The 19,285-nt window shown below is 38.1% G+C and overlaps 1 protein-coding gene across 7 annotated transcripts in view; it reads right to left on the reverse strand.

Moving 5' to 3' along the window:
* The window catches only part of EHBP1 (EH domain binding protein 1), a 422,755-nt gene that overhangs the window by 335,398 nt on the left and 68,072 nt on the right, over positions 1-19,285 (reverse strand). For all 7 annotated transcript variants that reach the window (XM_069069010.1, XM_069069006.1, XM_069069005.1 and 4 more), the window contains exon 4: positions 5,337-5,432. In XM_069069010.1, the coding sequence (XP_068925111.1) occupies positions 5,337-5,432 (96 nt within the window). The remainder of the gene's footprint in view (positions 1-5,336; positions 5,433-19,285) is intronic.

Here is a 19,285-nt window from a genome sequence, read left to right on the forward strand (position 1 = left end):
CACCACACCCAGAAATAACTGGCTGTGTAACCTTGAGCAAGTTACTTAAGCCCAATTGCTTAAAAAAAGAAAAAGGACAGGGATGTGGTGCAATGAATATAGTACTGTGCCTGGAATCAGGAAGACTCATCTTCCTGAGTTCAAATCTGGCCTTAGATACTTATTTGCTGTGTGACCTTTGTTTGACTCAGTTTCCTCATCTGTAAAATGAAACGGTAAACTACTCCAGTATCTTTGTCAATAAAACTCCAAATGATGTCATGAAGAGTCAGACATGACTAAAAAAACAACTGAACAACAACTACTATTACAACTACTAAAAGGAAATTATTTATCAAGGAGAAAATACAGTTTAAAAGAACCCTAGGAACCATTTAATGAGACAGTCATCAATAGTGTCAAGGCTGCAGAGAGATCAAGGAGAACAAGGTCTGAGAAAAGGTCATTGGATTTGGCAACTAAGAGATCATTAGTAACATTGGAGAGAGTTATTTCTGTGGAATGATAAAATGAGAAGCCAGATTATAAGGGCATAAGCAGAGATTGAGAGTAGAGAAAGTGGAAGCACCTTTTGTAGATGGCTTTTTCAAGGAATTTAGCTATAAAGGACAGAAGATAAACAGGATAATAGTTAGCACGGATAGAAAGACCAAGTAAGGGTTTGTTTGTTTGTTTGTTTTTCAGGATAAGGGAGACATGGTGTGTTAACAAACCTTAGAAAATGAACCAGGAGACAGGGAGAGATTGAAAATAAATGAAAGAGTGGTGATGACAGAGAGGGCACTCTGCTGGAGGAGATGGGATAGAAAGGGATCACCTGAATAAGTAGAGGGGTTAGCCTTGGTAAGAATTAAGGACATTTCATCATGTGAGACAGGGTGAAGGAGAGAATGGCAGAGGGCACCTAAATGATAGGAAATGAGGAAGAAAGGAAAGGAGGGAGTTCACAGAAAATGGCCTCAATTTTTTTTCTGTAAAATATGAGGGAAGATTCTCAGCTGAGGGGGAGCCATGAGAAGTGTGAGGAGGGAAGAAAAGGTTTGGAAGAGCCATTGTGGAGAGTGAGACAGTGAGTTCATAAAGGAGCTATAGTAAGATTGCCTAGCAACAGTGAGAGCCCAGTTGAGGTCATATAACATATATCTGTAGTGAACCCAGGCACTAAAGTTCCATGATTTTCTCCACCTTTATTCTACAGCACATATATAGGCACAAAAGCAAAGGCAACAAGTGATAGGAGTGAACCAAGGTTGAGGCTTGACTTGACATAATCAATAATGTGATAAGGGGCCTAGGGATTAAAGAGAAGACAGTGCAGAGTTGAACTGGTTCACCAAAGGGTCAAGATGAAGAGAAGAGGAATGACTGACTAGTGCAAGGAAGATGACATGGGAGAAAACTGAGGGGTCAAGAGACTGGAGGTCATTGTGATAATGCAGAGAAAGGTTATGGAAAGGAAGTCAGAGAGAAAGGTAAAAAGCCAATAGACTGTGGTCAAAAAAAGGTATTTCAGAATTCCTGAACATGGAAGTGGTACATTTGTGGTAATGATAAGCTAAAAGGTATGATCATTTTTGTGTGTGGCTAAGGTGGCTAGAGAAATAGTTCATGGGAAATGAGTAAGTTAAGGAACTGAGTGGCCAGGGCACTTGAGGAAGAATTAATATGTATACTAAAGCCCCCTTATGTGAGGGCAAGGACTAGGGAGGAGAGAAAAATTTTAAGCCAGGTATACAATTCACTGAGGAAAGAAGGGGAGTGACCTGGAAATCTGTAGACAATAGCTACTGAATTTTGATTGGGTAGTAAATAGGAATAGCATGAACCTCAAAGCAAGAGAAATTACTGAGTGAAGAAGGAAGGGGGAGAACCTTGAAGTGGCAATGCAAAACAAAGAATATACTGCCTCAACCAGTAAGCTGAGGAAAATGAGTGAAGGTGCAGTCAGTACTAGAAAGGGAAGCCAGGATTTAGTAAAAGCTAATAGATGGAAAGAGGGATAAAGGAATACATTTAAGATGAAAGGAAGTTTATTGCTTATGGAACAGGCATTCCAGAAGGCACAATGGAAATAGATCCTTTTTCTTTCTCTACAATACATGTCAAGATTCTATGATACAATAATAAATAAAAGAAAGCAAGAAACCATCATCCATTTTTTCTTAACCTATTTCACGAAAACAAAATAAAGGACTAATGTTATATGATATGGAATGACCAATATATACTTTTAATATTTTCCAATATTTTTCAATATTTTAAATATTCTACTGCTTTCATTTACAGGATTGATCTAATTCATCTTCAGAAAAATGTACTTCTCTTTGGCCCAAACGATGTACCCTTCTTTTCCTAAAGCACAAAAAAAACCAGTTCTTTTCCTTTTTTTGTAGTACAAGAGATTAAAATATAAGCTTAATCTTAAGGTTTTTTTAAATCAACAATTTGTGGGGTAAGGGACTGGAACTGTGATTTCATCATTTGAAGGAAATCCTGGTATAAAAACTTCCTTTACTAAATGCAGATTAAAAACTGGTATATATGTAATAATTTCAGAGAACTACCCAGCACTCTGAGGGGTTAAGTGATTTATCTGTGATCAGACTATGAATCAGAGGCAAGAATGGAACACAGGTCTTTCTAACTTCAAGCCTAATTCTCAATGCATTATTCCATATTGACTTTAAACTTTAATTAGAGGAAAAAATGCAACTACTTTAATTGTATAAATGTTACATAAAGCAGCAACAAATGGCATGTAACAAAATATAGAAAATGTTATATTTGAAACACACACCTTATACCAGATTATCACGGTTAGCAGAATGAGTATCTACTTAACTACACCAGAGCTTATGAATACACACACACACACACACACACACACACACACACACTGCAAAGCCAAGCATGAGCAGCTTTCCTGAGGACTACTGCTGTGAATAGCTTTCAAGATTCTGATTACACAGTATAGTGAACTCTCTATTTATTCAGTAACAAATTAAGGCAAAATATTCACAGAAAATCAAAATACAGCATTCACCATGTTATAACTTAACAACTTAACACTAAAATGGCCATGTAGTTTTCACCAAAGTGGTCACATAGTTTTAAACAAAGTACTATCATTAAGTAACTCAATCATTTAGCAAATCCTTAATTCAATCACAAAACACAAAGGTAAAAGCTCTCTTTAAACACGGAGCATTCATTTAGTCAATCACAAAGTCCACTCCTAGGTCACATTGTCCTAATCTCTTCAATCAGAAAGTCTTCTTTCTTAAACAAAGTACATTCATTTAGTCAATCACAAAGTACAAAAGTAAAAAGTTTTCTACCCCTAGGTCACAATTAAGTTACAATATCATCAGTCACTACTAAGTACCCTCTTAAGGAGTAGTGAAAAGTACAAAGGCCATCCACCCCTAGGTAACAATTAAGTTACAATCTCTTCAGTCAGCATTAAATACCCAAGGAGAGGTCTTTTCATCTTGACTGGAGGCAGGCTCTCAGCTTCCACGGTTTCCTCTTCTATGGCCCCAGCTCCTGCCCAAATCTAACCAACTGCCACCTGAGTTCAAAGGTAAACAGTTCCCAGTTCCTTGTCCAGTTCTCTGTGCAGTTCCTGCTCCATATTGAAGCTCACAGTGTCCAGTCCACCCCAAATCCCTCACAGACTCTGTTCCTGGGAAGACAAAGCTCAAAAAAAGCCACAACAACACTCATCACATTGTCAGCATCTTCTTCAATTCACGTTCTGCCTGGAATCAAGATAGACCCAAAACAGACAAAGTACTGGCACCACAGTCTTGACTCCTCAGTTCTCAGCAGCTCCAGCTGGCCCTCCAAAGTCCTCAGCAGCTCCAACGGGCCCTCAGAAATCCTTGGCAGCTCTGGATGGCCCTCAGAAGTCCTCGGCAGTTCTAACTGGTCCTCAGAAATCCTTGGCAGCTCCAAGTGGCCCTCAGAAGTCCTCGGGATCCTGGCAGTTCTCTCTCTCTCAGTAATTCTTGTTCCCAGAAATTCTCTCTCTCTCTCCCTCTCTCTCCAGCAGTAGTGCTCTGCCTCCATGATGCTGTTCCCAGAAGTTCTGACTCTCTAGATTGGGCTTTTCTTTATATAAGGTATTAGCTCCTCCCTGTTCAGCCCCTTGTTGTTACATGAACAAGTCTATCTCACCACTGTAGGATTCACAAGTTCTTATTACTTAACTTGAAACTAAGTGCTAAGTATCTGTTAGCTTGCCAATACAAGGGGATCTTCAAATTCCATTACTATTACACACACATACATATGTACACACATATATTCTTATATATGTATGAACATATGAGAATAAATACATGAATGCATATAAGCACATATACGCATGTGCTTATGTACATAAATACGTCTGGGTTGACAGATACACACACACACATATGGGTAGGTGCCAAGGAAGAAGGTAAACCTAAAAACAATGTATTATATTCCTCCCTTAAAAACTTACCAGTGTCTCTAACAGCAATTATATTCATTTTAATGGCTGGGCTTCAATAGGAAGAACAGACTGTTACAATACTGAGAAAGAATCATAATTATGCAATAATACACTTTGCAATGTATCAAATAGAACTGCATACATTTAATAAGCATCTACTACATGCCAAAAACTAAGCTAAGAAGCTGATCACACAATGACAAAAATTGTATAGTCATAGCCCTCAAGAAACTTAAATTTGAAAGAAACAATTCTCTCTTATATTAATAACTAATTATTGTATTAGAACTAAAGGTTTTTTCCCTTTTCTATTTCCTTCTCCAGAAATCAACTAGTGTAGGAAATCTTTCTTAAAGATTTACCCAGGTCAATATCTAATCAGAAGCAAAAGAAATTCTACGTTTAGGCTAATGGATGCACATTCCTATTCAGACAGGTCTGGCAAAGTATTGATTCTCCCTTTTATTAGACAGGTGATATGTAAATTGATAAGTGTATATATAAATACTGATAATATTTGACCAATATTTGGGTTATTCAAGTCACTATTCCAAGATTCTCAATGTAATACAACCCAGCTTCTCATTGTAATATTCATCTTATCATTAATTGTTAACCAATCAGAGTTGACTGCCACCCTCAGAACACCTGCTCTTTCAAGGGTACAGAAACTGTGAGCCCACTGGGCCATGAAAGATTTTTGGCTAAGGAAGATGGCCAAATGACCATCTTTTTATTAATAAACATGCTGGCATCATTAACAAAATTATTAAATTACCCAGAAATTACGTCTCTCGAACTTTTTGAAATGCCACATATTCTATTAGGAAAAATAAAATATACAAATGAAACTTACCTTAAATAGAGTGACAGTGATTTCAATGTTTTCAGGAACAGGCCACACGACCACTCCACGATAAGGATTTTTTATTCCAGGTTGCCAGCTATGAGCCTACAGAAAATAATAATAATAATAAATAATAATAGTAATAATAAAAGTGTGTGTATTAGTTTCACAAGAAAGCACAGCAGAAATGTTATTCTAGTTCAGTCTCTATCACATATAGTTTTTATGATATGATTTTAATCTTCAAAATAATTAAATATGCATTATGCCACTTAGCTATTCTTAAAATTCCATAGTTCACCATCAACTGAAATCATATGAGTAAAATGAATGGTAATTCAATTCACAAGTTAGTAAACTGCATCATTATTTGTAGTTATACATATATTTCTTATTTTATTTTTTTATTTTTGGAGTGGGGAAGGCAGGGTAACTGGGGTTAAGTGACTTGCCCAAGGTCACACAGCTAGTAAGTGTCAAGTGTCTGAGGTCAAATTTGAACTCAGGTCTTCCTGACTCCAGAGCTGGTGCTCTATCCACTGTGCCACCTAGTCAACCCTGTAGTTCAATATTTGTACAAAAAAGAACAGACCTTCTAGTTGCATTTATTTATATAAAATTATAAATTTCCAGAGAAGCTAATAAGAATAACTAATATTTTTATAACTATATTTCTATTTTCTATAACTATATTTCTATAACACTTAGTAAAGAACTGTGCTAAGTACTTTATAATTATTATCTCATTTGATCCTTACAATAACCCTGGGACAACAACCCAGGTACCATTATCATTCCTATTTTACAGAGTAGGAAATTGAGGCAGAGGTTAAATTACCTACCCAGTGTCACACAGCTAATAAGTGTCAGGCTGGATATGAACTCACATCTTCCAAAATCCAGGCCCAGCACTCTATCCATTGTGCTGCCCCTATTAAATATACATTGAGAATATCTTCTATGTCAGACTTTACATTCTGAATAAAAGAATATCCAAAACAAAGACAAAGCTTGTTTGAGGGTGAAAAAAAAACAGACTGGCAAAACTTCCTTGGGGTAGGGGAGCAAGTACTAGTACTAGATGGGGTATGGGATATCTATATTTTATTGACATGTGACTTTTTCATATAAAACGAATCATCTCAAGGTCAGAAGCCAGACTGCTGGTTTAGAAAACAGTGAGAGGCGAGGAAGAGGATGTAGGAGTGTAAACTTCTTTCTCAAGGAGTTTAACTTGAAAATGGAAGGAGATACACACACACATACATACATACATACATATTGACACTGTCAAATACTCTAATTTTACAGTTCCTCAGTCTACTCAGTTTTCATGACCTACTGACCTACTTCTCCATTTCACCTTAACTAATCAGGGATAATCAAACTTTGCTTATGCCTTTAGCCACAAGTGTTCTACTTCCACGTTCATAAACTCCAAAATTCCTTACCTGATTATAACTTTTCATCATTCCATCTTTCCCTCTGCATTGTGACCCCTAACGCTGTCCTTTGTCCTCACTCTAACCTCCAATGCCTCCAGCACCTCTTTATGTCTTTTTTCCAGGTCAGTACTCTTGAAAGGCTAAATACTTCTCTCTTCCCAATCTCGACCCCTTGGTGAATCAGTTCAACTTCCAAACTATCCTTCTCATTTGAATTTCTTTCCTCCATGACCTATCATCAATTATGCCTTATGAAACCCCAACCTCGGAATGCTTCCACCATCCACTGTCTTCCTATCAAATATCACAGGTTGACAAATACAGCTAAAAGAACCCTATGTAAATTCTCAATGAAGCAAAGCAATCCTTGCTTACTTCAGAGGTAATATGTTTTCATCTTAAATCATTTCCTTTCTGACTCCTTAAATTTTCTGGTTTTCAGTAAGACCTGGCTCACTCCTAATGACACTACCTTCATGACCATCCTTTCTAGGCACTGGTTGGACTATCATTCATTCATCCAACTCAGTAGTCAAGGAGAGAAGTTGGAATATTCCTTGCTTCCCATTGCCAATTTCAGCCTTTCCCTCTGTCATCATCTCTCAGGAATCTTTTCTCCTTTGAGGTTCACTCAATCCATTTCTACCACCCAATCATAATTCTAGTAGATGCTGTCTACCACCCTCCACAGGATACTCACCTTCTTCTTTGTTCAATGAGTTTAGTGATTGACTCATAGTCTTTCTCTTCTCTTCAACTCTTGCCCTCGTACTAGAGAATTTCAACATATACATACATATATATATACACACACATACATACACATATGCATATTGTGTACATATAAATAGCTAGATACCCTCAAATACCTGAATCTCCCAGTTCCTTAACTTACCTCATTTGCATAGTCTTGATCATGACATAATGCAGGAATGAACCACTACCATGTTCATGTACTCTGATATTCCCTTATTTAATCACAATCTGTTATGACTCCACCTCTCCCTCTGCCTTGCAATCTCAAACACTGTTTAGTATCTTCACAGTGATCTCCACTCCCTAAGTTCTTTCCCAGGATATCATCCCTATACAAGCTACACTCTCCTCCCTTCTCCATCTAAACCCCTTAATGGATGAGCTCAACTCTACACTAGTCTTCTCTCAAGTAACCTTCCCCTTATAATATAAACTATTTTTCCCTACTAAACCTCAGCCTTAGATTACTTTGCTCCTGAAGTTGAAGAAAATCAGGAAACTATTCTGACTGGGTCCACTAACAAACTAATGTTACATAACCTCAGTTGCATCCTCACTGTTCCAAAAAATTTTTCCACACCTTGTCTAATTAGCTTATTATCCCCTTCATCACAGAGGCTTCAAAATCAAATCTCCCCCTTCTTCTACCCTTGTCTCACATTTTACTGAAAGAAAAATCAAGGCCATTTGCTGAGGGCTTTCTTTTGACATTGCCCCACACTGGGGGTAGGACTTCATCTCCTCACATCTGGATTACTGCAATGGTCTGCAAGCTGACTTCCTGCCACAAGTCTCCCCCAACTCAATCCAGATTTCATTATCTCCAGACATGCATCATTCTGCAAGATGAAATCAACTCTGAAACTCTCACCTAAGATAATCTCCCTTATCACACTCTCCACATCAGTAATCTTTACTCTTCCTTACTTCTTCCTCCATTGTTGTCTTCCTCCATTAGACAGTGAGCTCCTTGAGCACAGGAGACAGTCTTATGCCTTTCTTTGAATCCTAAACATAATGCCTGGCACACTGGAGACACTTAATAAATGTTCACTGACTCTTGACTCCTTTGACTAATGATATATTGATATATGCAGAGCTCTCACATCAAAGAAAAACTATTGCAAGCACCTAGAGAAAAGCAGTTAAAGTACCAAAGAACAACTTCCAGGATCAAAAAGAAACCTAGCAGTTTATATTTTAAACAAGAGGAGCTATTAGAATATAATACGACAAAAGACAAAAGAGACAGGCTTATAAGTAACAATAATTTATTCTGAAAAGCTGAGTATAATTCTTTTTTTAAATTTTTATTTATTTATTTATTTAAAAGCAATTGGGGTTAAGTAACTTGCTCAAGGTTACATGGCCAATTATTTCTGGGTGTGGTGCTAAGCATCTGAGCCCAGATTCGATCCCCAGGTCATCCCAACACGGGGGCGGTGCTCTTACTCGCTGAGCCACCTGGCTGCCCCAAAGCTACAGAGATTTAAAAAAAATGAACCTTTAATGGGAGAAGACTTTCAAGCATTTTTTATTTTAAAAAAAACACAGAGGAGTAAGAACTTTTCAATACAAAGACAAGAGTACAGAAAAACCTGAACATCATGGATAGCATCTTATTCAAATTATACGTATCAAGGTAGTGCAGTAGAGGAAGCATTCAGTCAAGTTATTCCAACATACCTTCCCAAACAATTTTAAAATAACTTTTTCAAATCAAATTTTGGAGTGCCAGAGCCAATAAAAAGGTCAAGGTGAGACATTTCTCCAGCCTATGACAACTTAGGAGGTCAAAAGGAGATAACCATGACATGGTGGTGGAGTCTGGACCAGAGCCCTTACGGATGAAACACCAGTGGTGGGACTGGGGTGGTGACAGAAGCAGCAGCAACTTAGGAAGCTCTTGAGTCAGAGATGGGAAAGAGACCTGGCAGCTGGTCACAAAGAGATTATAGGGGACCAGCACTGGATCCAGGACTGGAAGCTGTCTGGCAACTCCCATTACCTATATCCACTTCTGCATCACAGTTAAAGGCAAGAGGGGAGCATTTTGAGTCAGGAAGGAACAGGGGCCCTGAGGAGCAGTATGTATCATTTTCAGTCACAAGGGATCAAGGACCTTAAGAAATAGTAGCCCGGGGCAGCCAGGTAGCACAGCGAGTAAGAGCACCGGCTCCAGTGTTGAGAAGACCTGGAGATTGAATCCCGGGTCAGACACTTAGCACCCACCCAGAAACACCTGGCCGTGTAACCTTGAGCAAGTTACTTAACCCCAATTGCTTTGGGGCATCCGGGTAGCTCAGTGAGTAAGAGCACCGGCTCCAGTGTTGGGATGACCTGGATAAAATCCAGGCTCAGATACTCAGCACCATACCTAGAAATAACTGGCCATGTAACCTTGAGCAAGTTACTTAACCCTGATTGCTTTAAAAAAAAAAAATAGTATCATTTGCAATCCCTGGGAGCAGGGGTCCTAAAGAACAGTATCACTTCCAGTCCTAAGAGAGCAGGGGTGCTAGGAAACAATGCTGATTGCCACCCAAAGATATCAGGGACCTTCCTGGGTAATGACCAGAGCTCAGACCAGGAGAGTGCTGACCAGACTTCCCCCCAGGATACATCATTTTACAAGCACTGAAAACTCCAAAATACCCAGAACTATCTTTGAAAACAGCAATGTGGAAAAAATATGAAGCTTGGGACAGTGACCCTCCCCCTCCACACACAATGAACAGAATCTAACTTTAACATAAAACTCAAGATCAAAAAATAGGTGGGAAAATGAGTAAAAACAATAACAAAAAAAACCCCTAACATTTAAAGGCATTGTGACAGGGAAAATCAAGACATAAACTCATCAAAAAAGCTACAAGCAAAGTCTCAAAGAAAAAAATGTTAACTGAACAAAAGCACAACACAAATTCCTGGAAGAGATAAAAAATTATTCTCAAAATCAAATAAGAGAGTATAATCATAATGGGAATTTGAAGATCTTCCCTGGCCCCTAATAGGGCAAATGTAATCACATGGAGCTGGTGATGGGAGGAGCTCGCTGAAGTGTGCAGCAGAGTTCACAGGAAGCTGGGAGTCCCAGTAGCTGGATGGTGGGAAAAAGAGAGGATGTACCTTGGGGAGACAGCTAGGCTTGTGAGTATTGGTTTGTGGGAAGGCTAAAGGATTGTATGGCTCTCTGCTACATTGTGGTATATTAACTTCTATGTTAGTATGATGGATTTGGTTTCCTGGTGTTGTGATTTGGTTTTCTAGTGTCTGAATAAATGTTTTGCTTCTGTCTTCTATATGGAGTCTGTTATATTTTGCAAATGAGAACTATGCCAGCATATTTATAGTTGCTGTCAGCACAGTGAATTTTGCATTGGTGCTACAGAGAGACAAAGAAAAATTAGGCAAAGAAAGAAAACTATAAAAAGACAATTAACAGCTTGGAGAAAAGCAGCACAAAAAATACTAAAGAAAATACCTTTAAAAAGATAATTGGACAAATGGAAAAAGAGGCACAAAAATTCATTGATGAAAAAACTCAAAAAGTAAAATTGGCAAGTGCAAAAAGAGGTATAAGCACTCACTGAAGAAAAATTCCTTAAAAATTTTAATTGTGCAAGTAGAAGCTAATGACTCCATGAGACATCAGGAAACAATAAAATAAAGTCAAAAGAATAAAAAAATAGAAGAAAATGTGAAATATATCACTGGAAAAACAACTAAACTGGAAACAAATCTAGGGCAGATAATTTAAGAACTACTGGACTGTCTGAAAGTCATGATCAAAGAAAAAGCCTAGACATGATTATTTCAAGATACTATCAAGGAAAATTGCCCTGATATCTTAGAGTAAAATAAAAACTGAAAAAATCCACCAATCACCACCTGAAAGAGATCCTAAAGTGAAAATTCTCAGGAACATATTACAAAATTCCAAGGTTCTCAGGTCAAAGAAAAAAATTTTCAAGTAGCCAGAAAGAAAACTGTTTGAATACTGTGGAGCCACAGTCAGGATCATGCAAGATATAGTAGTTACCATGTTAAAGGAGCACAGAGGTTAGAATATGATATTCTGGAAGGCAAAAGAGCTAGGATTACAAATAAGAATAAACTATCCAACAAAACTAGGTATAATCCTTCAAGGGTAAAAAAAAAAAAAAAGAAACTGGATATTTCATGAAATAAAGGACTTTCAAGTACTCCTGATAAAAAGACCAGAATGGAACAGAAAATCTGACATTCAAATACAAGACCCAAGAGAAGCATAAAAAGGTGAACATGAATGAATAAGCATAAGGGACTAAATAATGTTAATCTGTTTGTACTTCTATAGGAGATGATGCACATAATTCCTCAAAACTTTATCATTATTAGGGCAGTTAGAAGGAATCTACATAGACAGAGTATGTGGGTGTGAGTCATTTATACTGGGATCTCATAAAAAAAAAGTAGGGGTAAAAAAGAAGGATGTACTAAGAAAAGGAGGAAGGGAGATGTAGCATGGGGAAAATTATCTAACATAAAAGAGGCAGATGAGGAAGAGTATTTTATAGTGAAGGGGGAAATAGGAAGGGTGGGGTAGTGGAGGTAATGCTTGAACCTCACACTCATTGGAATTGGTTCAAAGAAGAAAGAATATATACACACATTATATATGTAATATATATACACATATATGTGTATATACACATTTGGGTATAGAAATCTATCTCAACCAACTGAAAAAAACAAGGGGAAGGGGATAAGAGATATGGGGGCAGGCAGAAAGCAATGATAAATAACAGGGTGGATTTAAGGGAGGCAGTGGTCAGAAGCAAAACAGACATTTGAGGACAGACAGGATAAAAAGAAAGAAGGATAAATAGAAGAAAACAGGATGGAAGGAAATACACAGTAATCATAACTGTGAATGTAAATGGGATAAGCTAACCCATAAAACAAAAGAAGATAGCAGAATGGATTAGCAACCAGAATTCAACAATATGTTGTGTACAAGAGACATACTTGAAACAAAAAGAGACACACAGAGTTAACATAAAAGGCTGGAGTATTATCCTTCAACTGAAGTAAAAAAGGCAGGAGTAGTATTTAAGATTTCAGACTAAGTAAAAGTTAAAATGGAGCTAATTAAAAGAGATAATCAGGGAAACTATATTTTACTAAAAGCTTCCACAGACAATGAAGTAATATCCAAAAACTTTACACCAGGTTTCTCTGATAAAGGTCTCATTTTTCAAATATATAGAGAACTTAATCAAATTTATAAAAATAAGAGCAATTCCTCAACTGATAAATGATCAAAATACATGAACAGGTAGTTAAATGCTCTAAATCACTATTGATTAGAGAAAGGTAAATTAAATCAACTTTGAGGTACCACCTCACCTCTACAGAAATGACAAATGCTGTAGGGGATGAGGAAAAATAGGTATATTAATGAACTGTTGGTGGAAAACTGATCCAGCCATTCTGGAGGACGATCTGGAGATTATGGAACTACAGAATAATGCGTAATGAGCTATAAAACTAAGCATATTCTTTGATCCATTTATACCACTACTAGGACTGTGCCCTAGAGAGATCAAAATTAACAGAAAAAGACCTATATCTATGAATATATTTATACCACTTCTTTATGTGGTGGCAAAGAACTGGAAATTGCTCATCAATTGAAGAATAACTGAACAAGCTGTGGTATTCCTGTTACTGTTGTTTGTCCTTCATTTTTGAAGAAGATCAGTGACATCACAGGATGTCATTGACTCACTTATGAATTGGATTAAAGTAAGGCAGAGCTGAACAAAGTCATCAGCCTCATTGTCTCTTCCACAGTCATCCAAGTCCAGTGGCAAGACAAAAGTCAAGACAACTGATGATGGCCTGGGACACAGTGGATGACCTTGACAGTGCCTGCTTCAGCTGCTTTCATGGTTGTCAGAAAAAACTATTCTCATCAGATCATTCCCCTGGGGGAAATCTTCACATGCTTGGGGTAGACATCCCTTAATTCACCAACAGGTTTGAGGTCTGTCAGTTACTTCCAACCTGGTTTAGCTGGTCTGCCAAAATGGTTCTACTGGAATGTGGCCACTATGCATGCTACTACAGCTTCTTGGAGCCACACATGAGAGTTGAGTGCCAAGTGGAAACTAAAGGTGGATGATCAGCCCTAAGAAGGGTTCAGAGCAAGCCATCACACCAAAGGTTCAAGTTCTCCTTGAATACTTGAAAGCTGCATACATGTCAGTTGTGGTATATGATTGTAATGGAATACTATTGTGTTATAAGAGATGATGAAGGAGGTGGTTTCAGGAAAAAAAAAGCCAAGCCCTATATGAACTGGTCAGCAAAATGAAGTGAGAAGAACCAGACACACAATACTAGTAATGCTGTAATGATGATAAACTGTGAAAAACTTTCCTACTCTGATCAATACAATGATGTAAGGCATTCCACAAGAGTCATAACAAAAAATGTGATCTACCTCCAGAGAGAGAACTGATGAACTCAGAGTACAAACTGAAGTATAATTTTTCTTGCTTTTTTTTAACAATGTGGCTAATGGATATGTTTTGGATGGTTTCATATTTATAACTGACATTTTGCCTTCTCTGGAACTCAAATTTTTAAAAGAACTTTAAAAATTTTTAAAAAAAATTAGAAATAATATCAAAGAAATGTGGGGGTTTAAGTGGACTTCCAGCTCAATGTAAGTCTACAGTGCAATGAGACAAAAAAAGTTAATGCAAACTGAGACTACTTTAAAAAAATAATATTTTTCAAGGCTAGGGATGTTCTAAATTTGCTATACTATGCCCTAGTCAGATGACTTGTGAGGAACTGTATCCAGGTACATACACCACACTTTAGGAAAGATATTGATAAGCTGGAGGCCATCCAGAAAAGGGTAACAAGGTTGGTGAAAGGCCCTGAGACCACAAGATAGCTGTCTTCAAGTCTGTCATGTGGAATAGGAATTAGATATATATTCTTGGGGGCGGCCAGGCAGCACAGCGAGTAAGAGCACCGGCTCCAGTGTTGAGAAGACCTGGAGATCGAATCCCAGGCTCAGACACTTAGCACCCACCCAGAAACACCTGGCCGTGTAACCTTGAGCAAGTTACTTAACCCCAATTGCTTAGGGGCGGCCAGGTGGCTCAGCGAGTAAGAACACCGGCTCCAGTGTCGGGATGACCTGGATCAAATCCGGGCTCAGATACTCAGCACCACACCCAGAAATAACTGGCCATGTAACCTTGAGCAAGTTACTTAACCCCAATTGCTTTAAAAAAAAAAAAAAAGATATGTATTCTTGGCTCCAGAAGTCAGAAACAGTAATGCTTATAAATTGCAGAGATATAGATTGAGGCATCATGAAAAGCAAATATATCTATTCAAAAGTGGCTATCTCAGGAGATAAAAAATTTCATATGAAAAACTAGGGATTCCCTCATTTTAAAAATTGAGAATGTGACCTCAAATTTCTAGAGAAACAATCTAGAGACTGAGATAGCATTATTAGCAACAGTATACAGCTGTAGGGGGCACTGTAGAGGGTACTAAAGGGTCTGCCATGGGCATGCTCTAAAGGGTCTGCATCCCATGGGTACTAATCCAGGCTGTGTCCACTATCTCAGGTTAACTCTCCACCCCCCATTACTCATCCCCTGTGCAAGAAAGGCTTGGAACATTCTGCTGTCCTGAAACCCTGGCCTATGGAGTGATTTAGATAAAGTAGTGATGCATGAGAAAAGAAAGCCAGGAAGCATCCACAGGAGTACCCTCCCACAAAGTTGCAAGTTAGGTGCCTCAAGTTGCAAACTACGTGAAGTTTCCCATAAGAAAGTATGATGTAAGTGCTTTAGCTACAATATATATAGTGGACCCTAAGATGAATAAAATTGGCTCATTTTCCACTGGCTCGCCTGGCCCACGTTCATTTCAATTCCTCCAATGAATGCCCACCTGCTTCTGGCAGCATACAGCATTATACTAAAAAGAACAATATATCTGGAGCCAGAAGATGCATGTTTGAATCTTAGTTCTACCTGAATGTTAATAACAACTTACTTTTCCTCTCCAGGTTTCATTTGAAGAAATGATCTCTAAGGTCCTCCAGTTCTGAATCTTTCAAGTATGAAGAACTATGGGTGCTGTCTGTCCTTTGTTCTTTCAATTTCTATTTTACCCTCTGGTTCTAGAATATCAGGCAGTTTTCCTTGATAATTTCTTGAAAGATGTCTAGGCTCTTTTTTCTTTGATCATGGTTTTCAGGTAGTCCAATAATTTTTAAATTATATGTCCTGGATGAATTTTCCAGGTCAGTGGCTTTTCCAGTGAGATATTTTACATTGTCTTATATTTTATCATTCTTTTGGATCTGTTTTATAAGATCTTGATTTCTCATAAAGTCATTAGCTTCCATTTGCTCCATTCTAATTCTGAAGGAATTCTTTTTTTTAATGAGCTTTTGAAATTCCTTTTCCATTTGGCCAATTCTGCTTTTTAAGGCATTATTCTCCTCATTGGCTTTTTGGGCCTCTTTTGCCATTTGAGTTAGTCTATTTTTTAAGGTGTTAATTTCTTCAGTATTTTTGAGGGTCTCCTTTAGCAGGCTGTTGACTTGTTTTTCATTATTTTCTTGTATCACTCTCATTTCTCTTCTCAATTTTTCCTCCACTTCTCTTATTTGATTTTCAAAATCTTTCTTGAGCTCCTCCACAGTCTGTAACCAATTCATATTTTTCTTGGAGGCTTTTGATGCAGGAGTTTTGACTTTGTTGTCTTCCTCTGGTTCTATGTTTTGATCTGCTTTGTCACCCAAGAATGATTCTATAGTCTGGTTTCTCTTCCTCTGTTTGCTCATTTCAACAGCTAATTAATTACTTGACTTTTGGGCTGTTTGACATGGTATAACTCTGCTTTCAGAGGGGAAGCCCCAAATTTCGGGGGTTTTGCACAATTGTTGTCAGAGCTACTTCTAAGCACCTGCCTCAGAACCGTGGGGAGGATTCCCTCTCCACAGACGCCACAAGCTTTACCATGCCAGCACTCCTCCTCACCCCAAGACCACCACCCAAGACTGAAACCCATATCCAAGCAAGGCAAAGCAAGAGAATCCTGCCTCAGTACCAGCAAAGAGATTCCTGCAATTGCCCTCCAATCAGCCACTTGGTCCGCCCACCATCTGTGGGTCTGGAATGCAGGAAGTAGCTTCCCTGCTGTCGTAGCCACAGCCACTGCACCACCTCTGCTGCCCTGGGGGTAAGGGCCAGACCGCACTCTTCTCTCACCTAGGTCCAGCAGAGTTTCCCCACTGACCTTTTACTTTCATGTTTATGTGATGAGAAGTCTGGAAACTGTCACAGATGCCAATAATTCAGCCCCTTGAGTTCTACTTTAGCCAGTCACTGCCACCAGTCTGTGCCAGTATGGCCCACGTGGGACTACACTCCACTACTAGCCCAGTGCTACAGACTCTTCCTTTTGGCTTGCCATGCTGCCTTCAGCTGGAGATGTATTTCACTCTGTTATTTTGTAGGTTCTCTAGCTCTAAAATTTGTTTAGAGTCATTTTTTACAGTATTGGAGGTGGTTGGCATGTGAGCTTAAGCAAGTTCCCGCTTTTATTCTGCCATCTTGGCTGCTCCTGTCCTTTGTTCTTGAAGAGGACCATGACATCAGGGAGGTGATGCCATGACATGCACATGAACTGGCTTTAAGTGAGGGAGGGCTCTGCAAAGTCACCAGCCTCACTTTCACCTCCCAAGTCATCTGGGTCCAGTGGCCAGAAATGAATCAAGACAAAAACAGATGGCCCAGGATGCAGTGGGGGGACCTTGGTCTTTTCAATCTATGGTCTTTAACAGCTCTATTTTATAATATAATATATATTATAATATAATATAATGAAACAAAGATATAATGTGTGTTCTCAAATAATTTACTAATCCTTTCAAGAATACAAGATCCAGAACTACAAAGGGTGAAAAGGTCCAAATACTTATAGTAATCACATCAATGAACATCTTAATTTAGATGCTATATAAAATGTAATTTGTACACCTTATAAAGTGTGTTCTTTCTCTCTCTCTTCCCCCCCTTCCTCCCTTCCTCCATATATATATGTGTGTGTAGAATGAATGAATGTATGTATGTATGCATATATGTATGTCAATTATTAAATGATTAATTATGTTTATTTAATATATGTTATATATTATAAAAATAAATATATTTATTTAATAATTAATTATTAAACATTTTATTGTATTTGTTTATATTGTCATTAATCAGTCTTGATTCAGAATGATAGAAATGGTTTCTTCAGCAAATAACTAAAGAACAGAAATAGATGTAGAACAATTTGATGCCCTGACATAAGGAGATACAAGACAGGATATTTACCAATTATTTCTAGCATGCAGTCTTCACAGGTCCAAATGAAAATAAAAAGTTAACCATAACGGTAATTTTCAAACCTGTTTCTCCAATTATCACAACTGATGTGAAATTCTTACTACAATGAGATCTGCAATTCTATTTTTAATTATTTTACATGTCTAAATCATGTCTCCCCTAATAGATAAATTCTTGGTGGGCAGGAACTCTTCTGTTTCTAGTTTGCTATAGTATGAGGAATACTGAGTCAGGAATCAAGATGAAAGTTCTAGTCCCAGCTCTGCCACCTTACTATCTATATTACCTTAAGAAGGTCACTTATTTCCCTCATGTGCTCTAGGATCACATCACCAAGTATCTGCCTCCTGGTAATCTCCACCTAAGTATCTTACAGGCATCTTAGATGCAACACACAAAGACAACTCATAATCTTTTCCCCTAAACCTACTCCTCCTCAAATAAGGAAAAGAAATTCTTCAAGTCACTGAGGTTCAAAAACTCAGAGCTGTCCACCAGTCTTGAATTTCCCTCAATTTCCCTTGATTTACACAGAAGAAACCATGAGTTGTTCATATACGGATTATGTACCTTTTAAGATTATAAATATAAACCAAATGACTTGACTATACATTAATGGACTATTTGTTTTTGCTCAGTTGTGTCTGACTCTTTGTGACCCCATCTGGGGTTTTCTTGGCAAAGATACTAAGGTGGTTTGCCATTTCCTTCTCTAGCTCATTTAACATATGAGGAAACTGAGGCAAAAGGTTACCTGACCTAGCTAGTTAGTGAATTTGAACTCAGGTCTTCCTGACTCTAAGCCCAGTGCTCTATCCATTGAGTCACTTAGCTGCCCTCTTCTAATGGACTGTATGAACTTTCAAAGGCTGGAAAGGGATTGTAGAAGATGGAAGCAGGATAGGAAAGGCCCAGGTCCTTTGCAAACACTTCAGCAAAGCTCTAAAAATATACTGGAAGGAAAGAGAATAAGCTAAACCCTCATCTATACAGTCTAGGAGTCTACAAAAAGACTGTCATTATCCTATAGAAGCCCTGAACTAAGACAAGCAAGAGCAGATGGAAAATGCAGTACAAAGCAGCCTATTCTTACTTGGAAGGCAGACCCAAAGCTCCAACAGAAGACAGTCTTTGAAGTATCATCCAGAACTCCATCAGGAAAAATGTCCAACAAAGAATCTAGATAGACCACATCTGAGTCAGTATCCAGGCAGCCCATAGCCAACACAGGACACAGCAGCCAGGATCTAAACCACAGACAAGAACCAACAATACCTACAGAAGATGGTGTCTAGATGTAGCAAAAACATTCAGGACTAATTATTACCTGCCC

The sequence above is a fragment of the Petaurus breviceps genome, unplaced genomic scaffold (genome assembly GCF_028583685.1).
Source record: "Petaurus breviceps papuanus isolate PSGF00001 unplaced genomic scaffold, PetGlider_PUasm1.0 90775, whole genome shotgun sequence".
NCBI classification, from domain to species: Eukaryota; Metazoa; Chordata; class Mammalia; order Diprotodontia; family Petauridae; genus Petaurus; species Petaurus breviceps.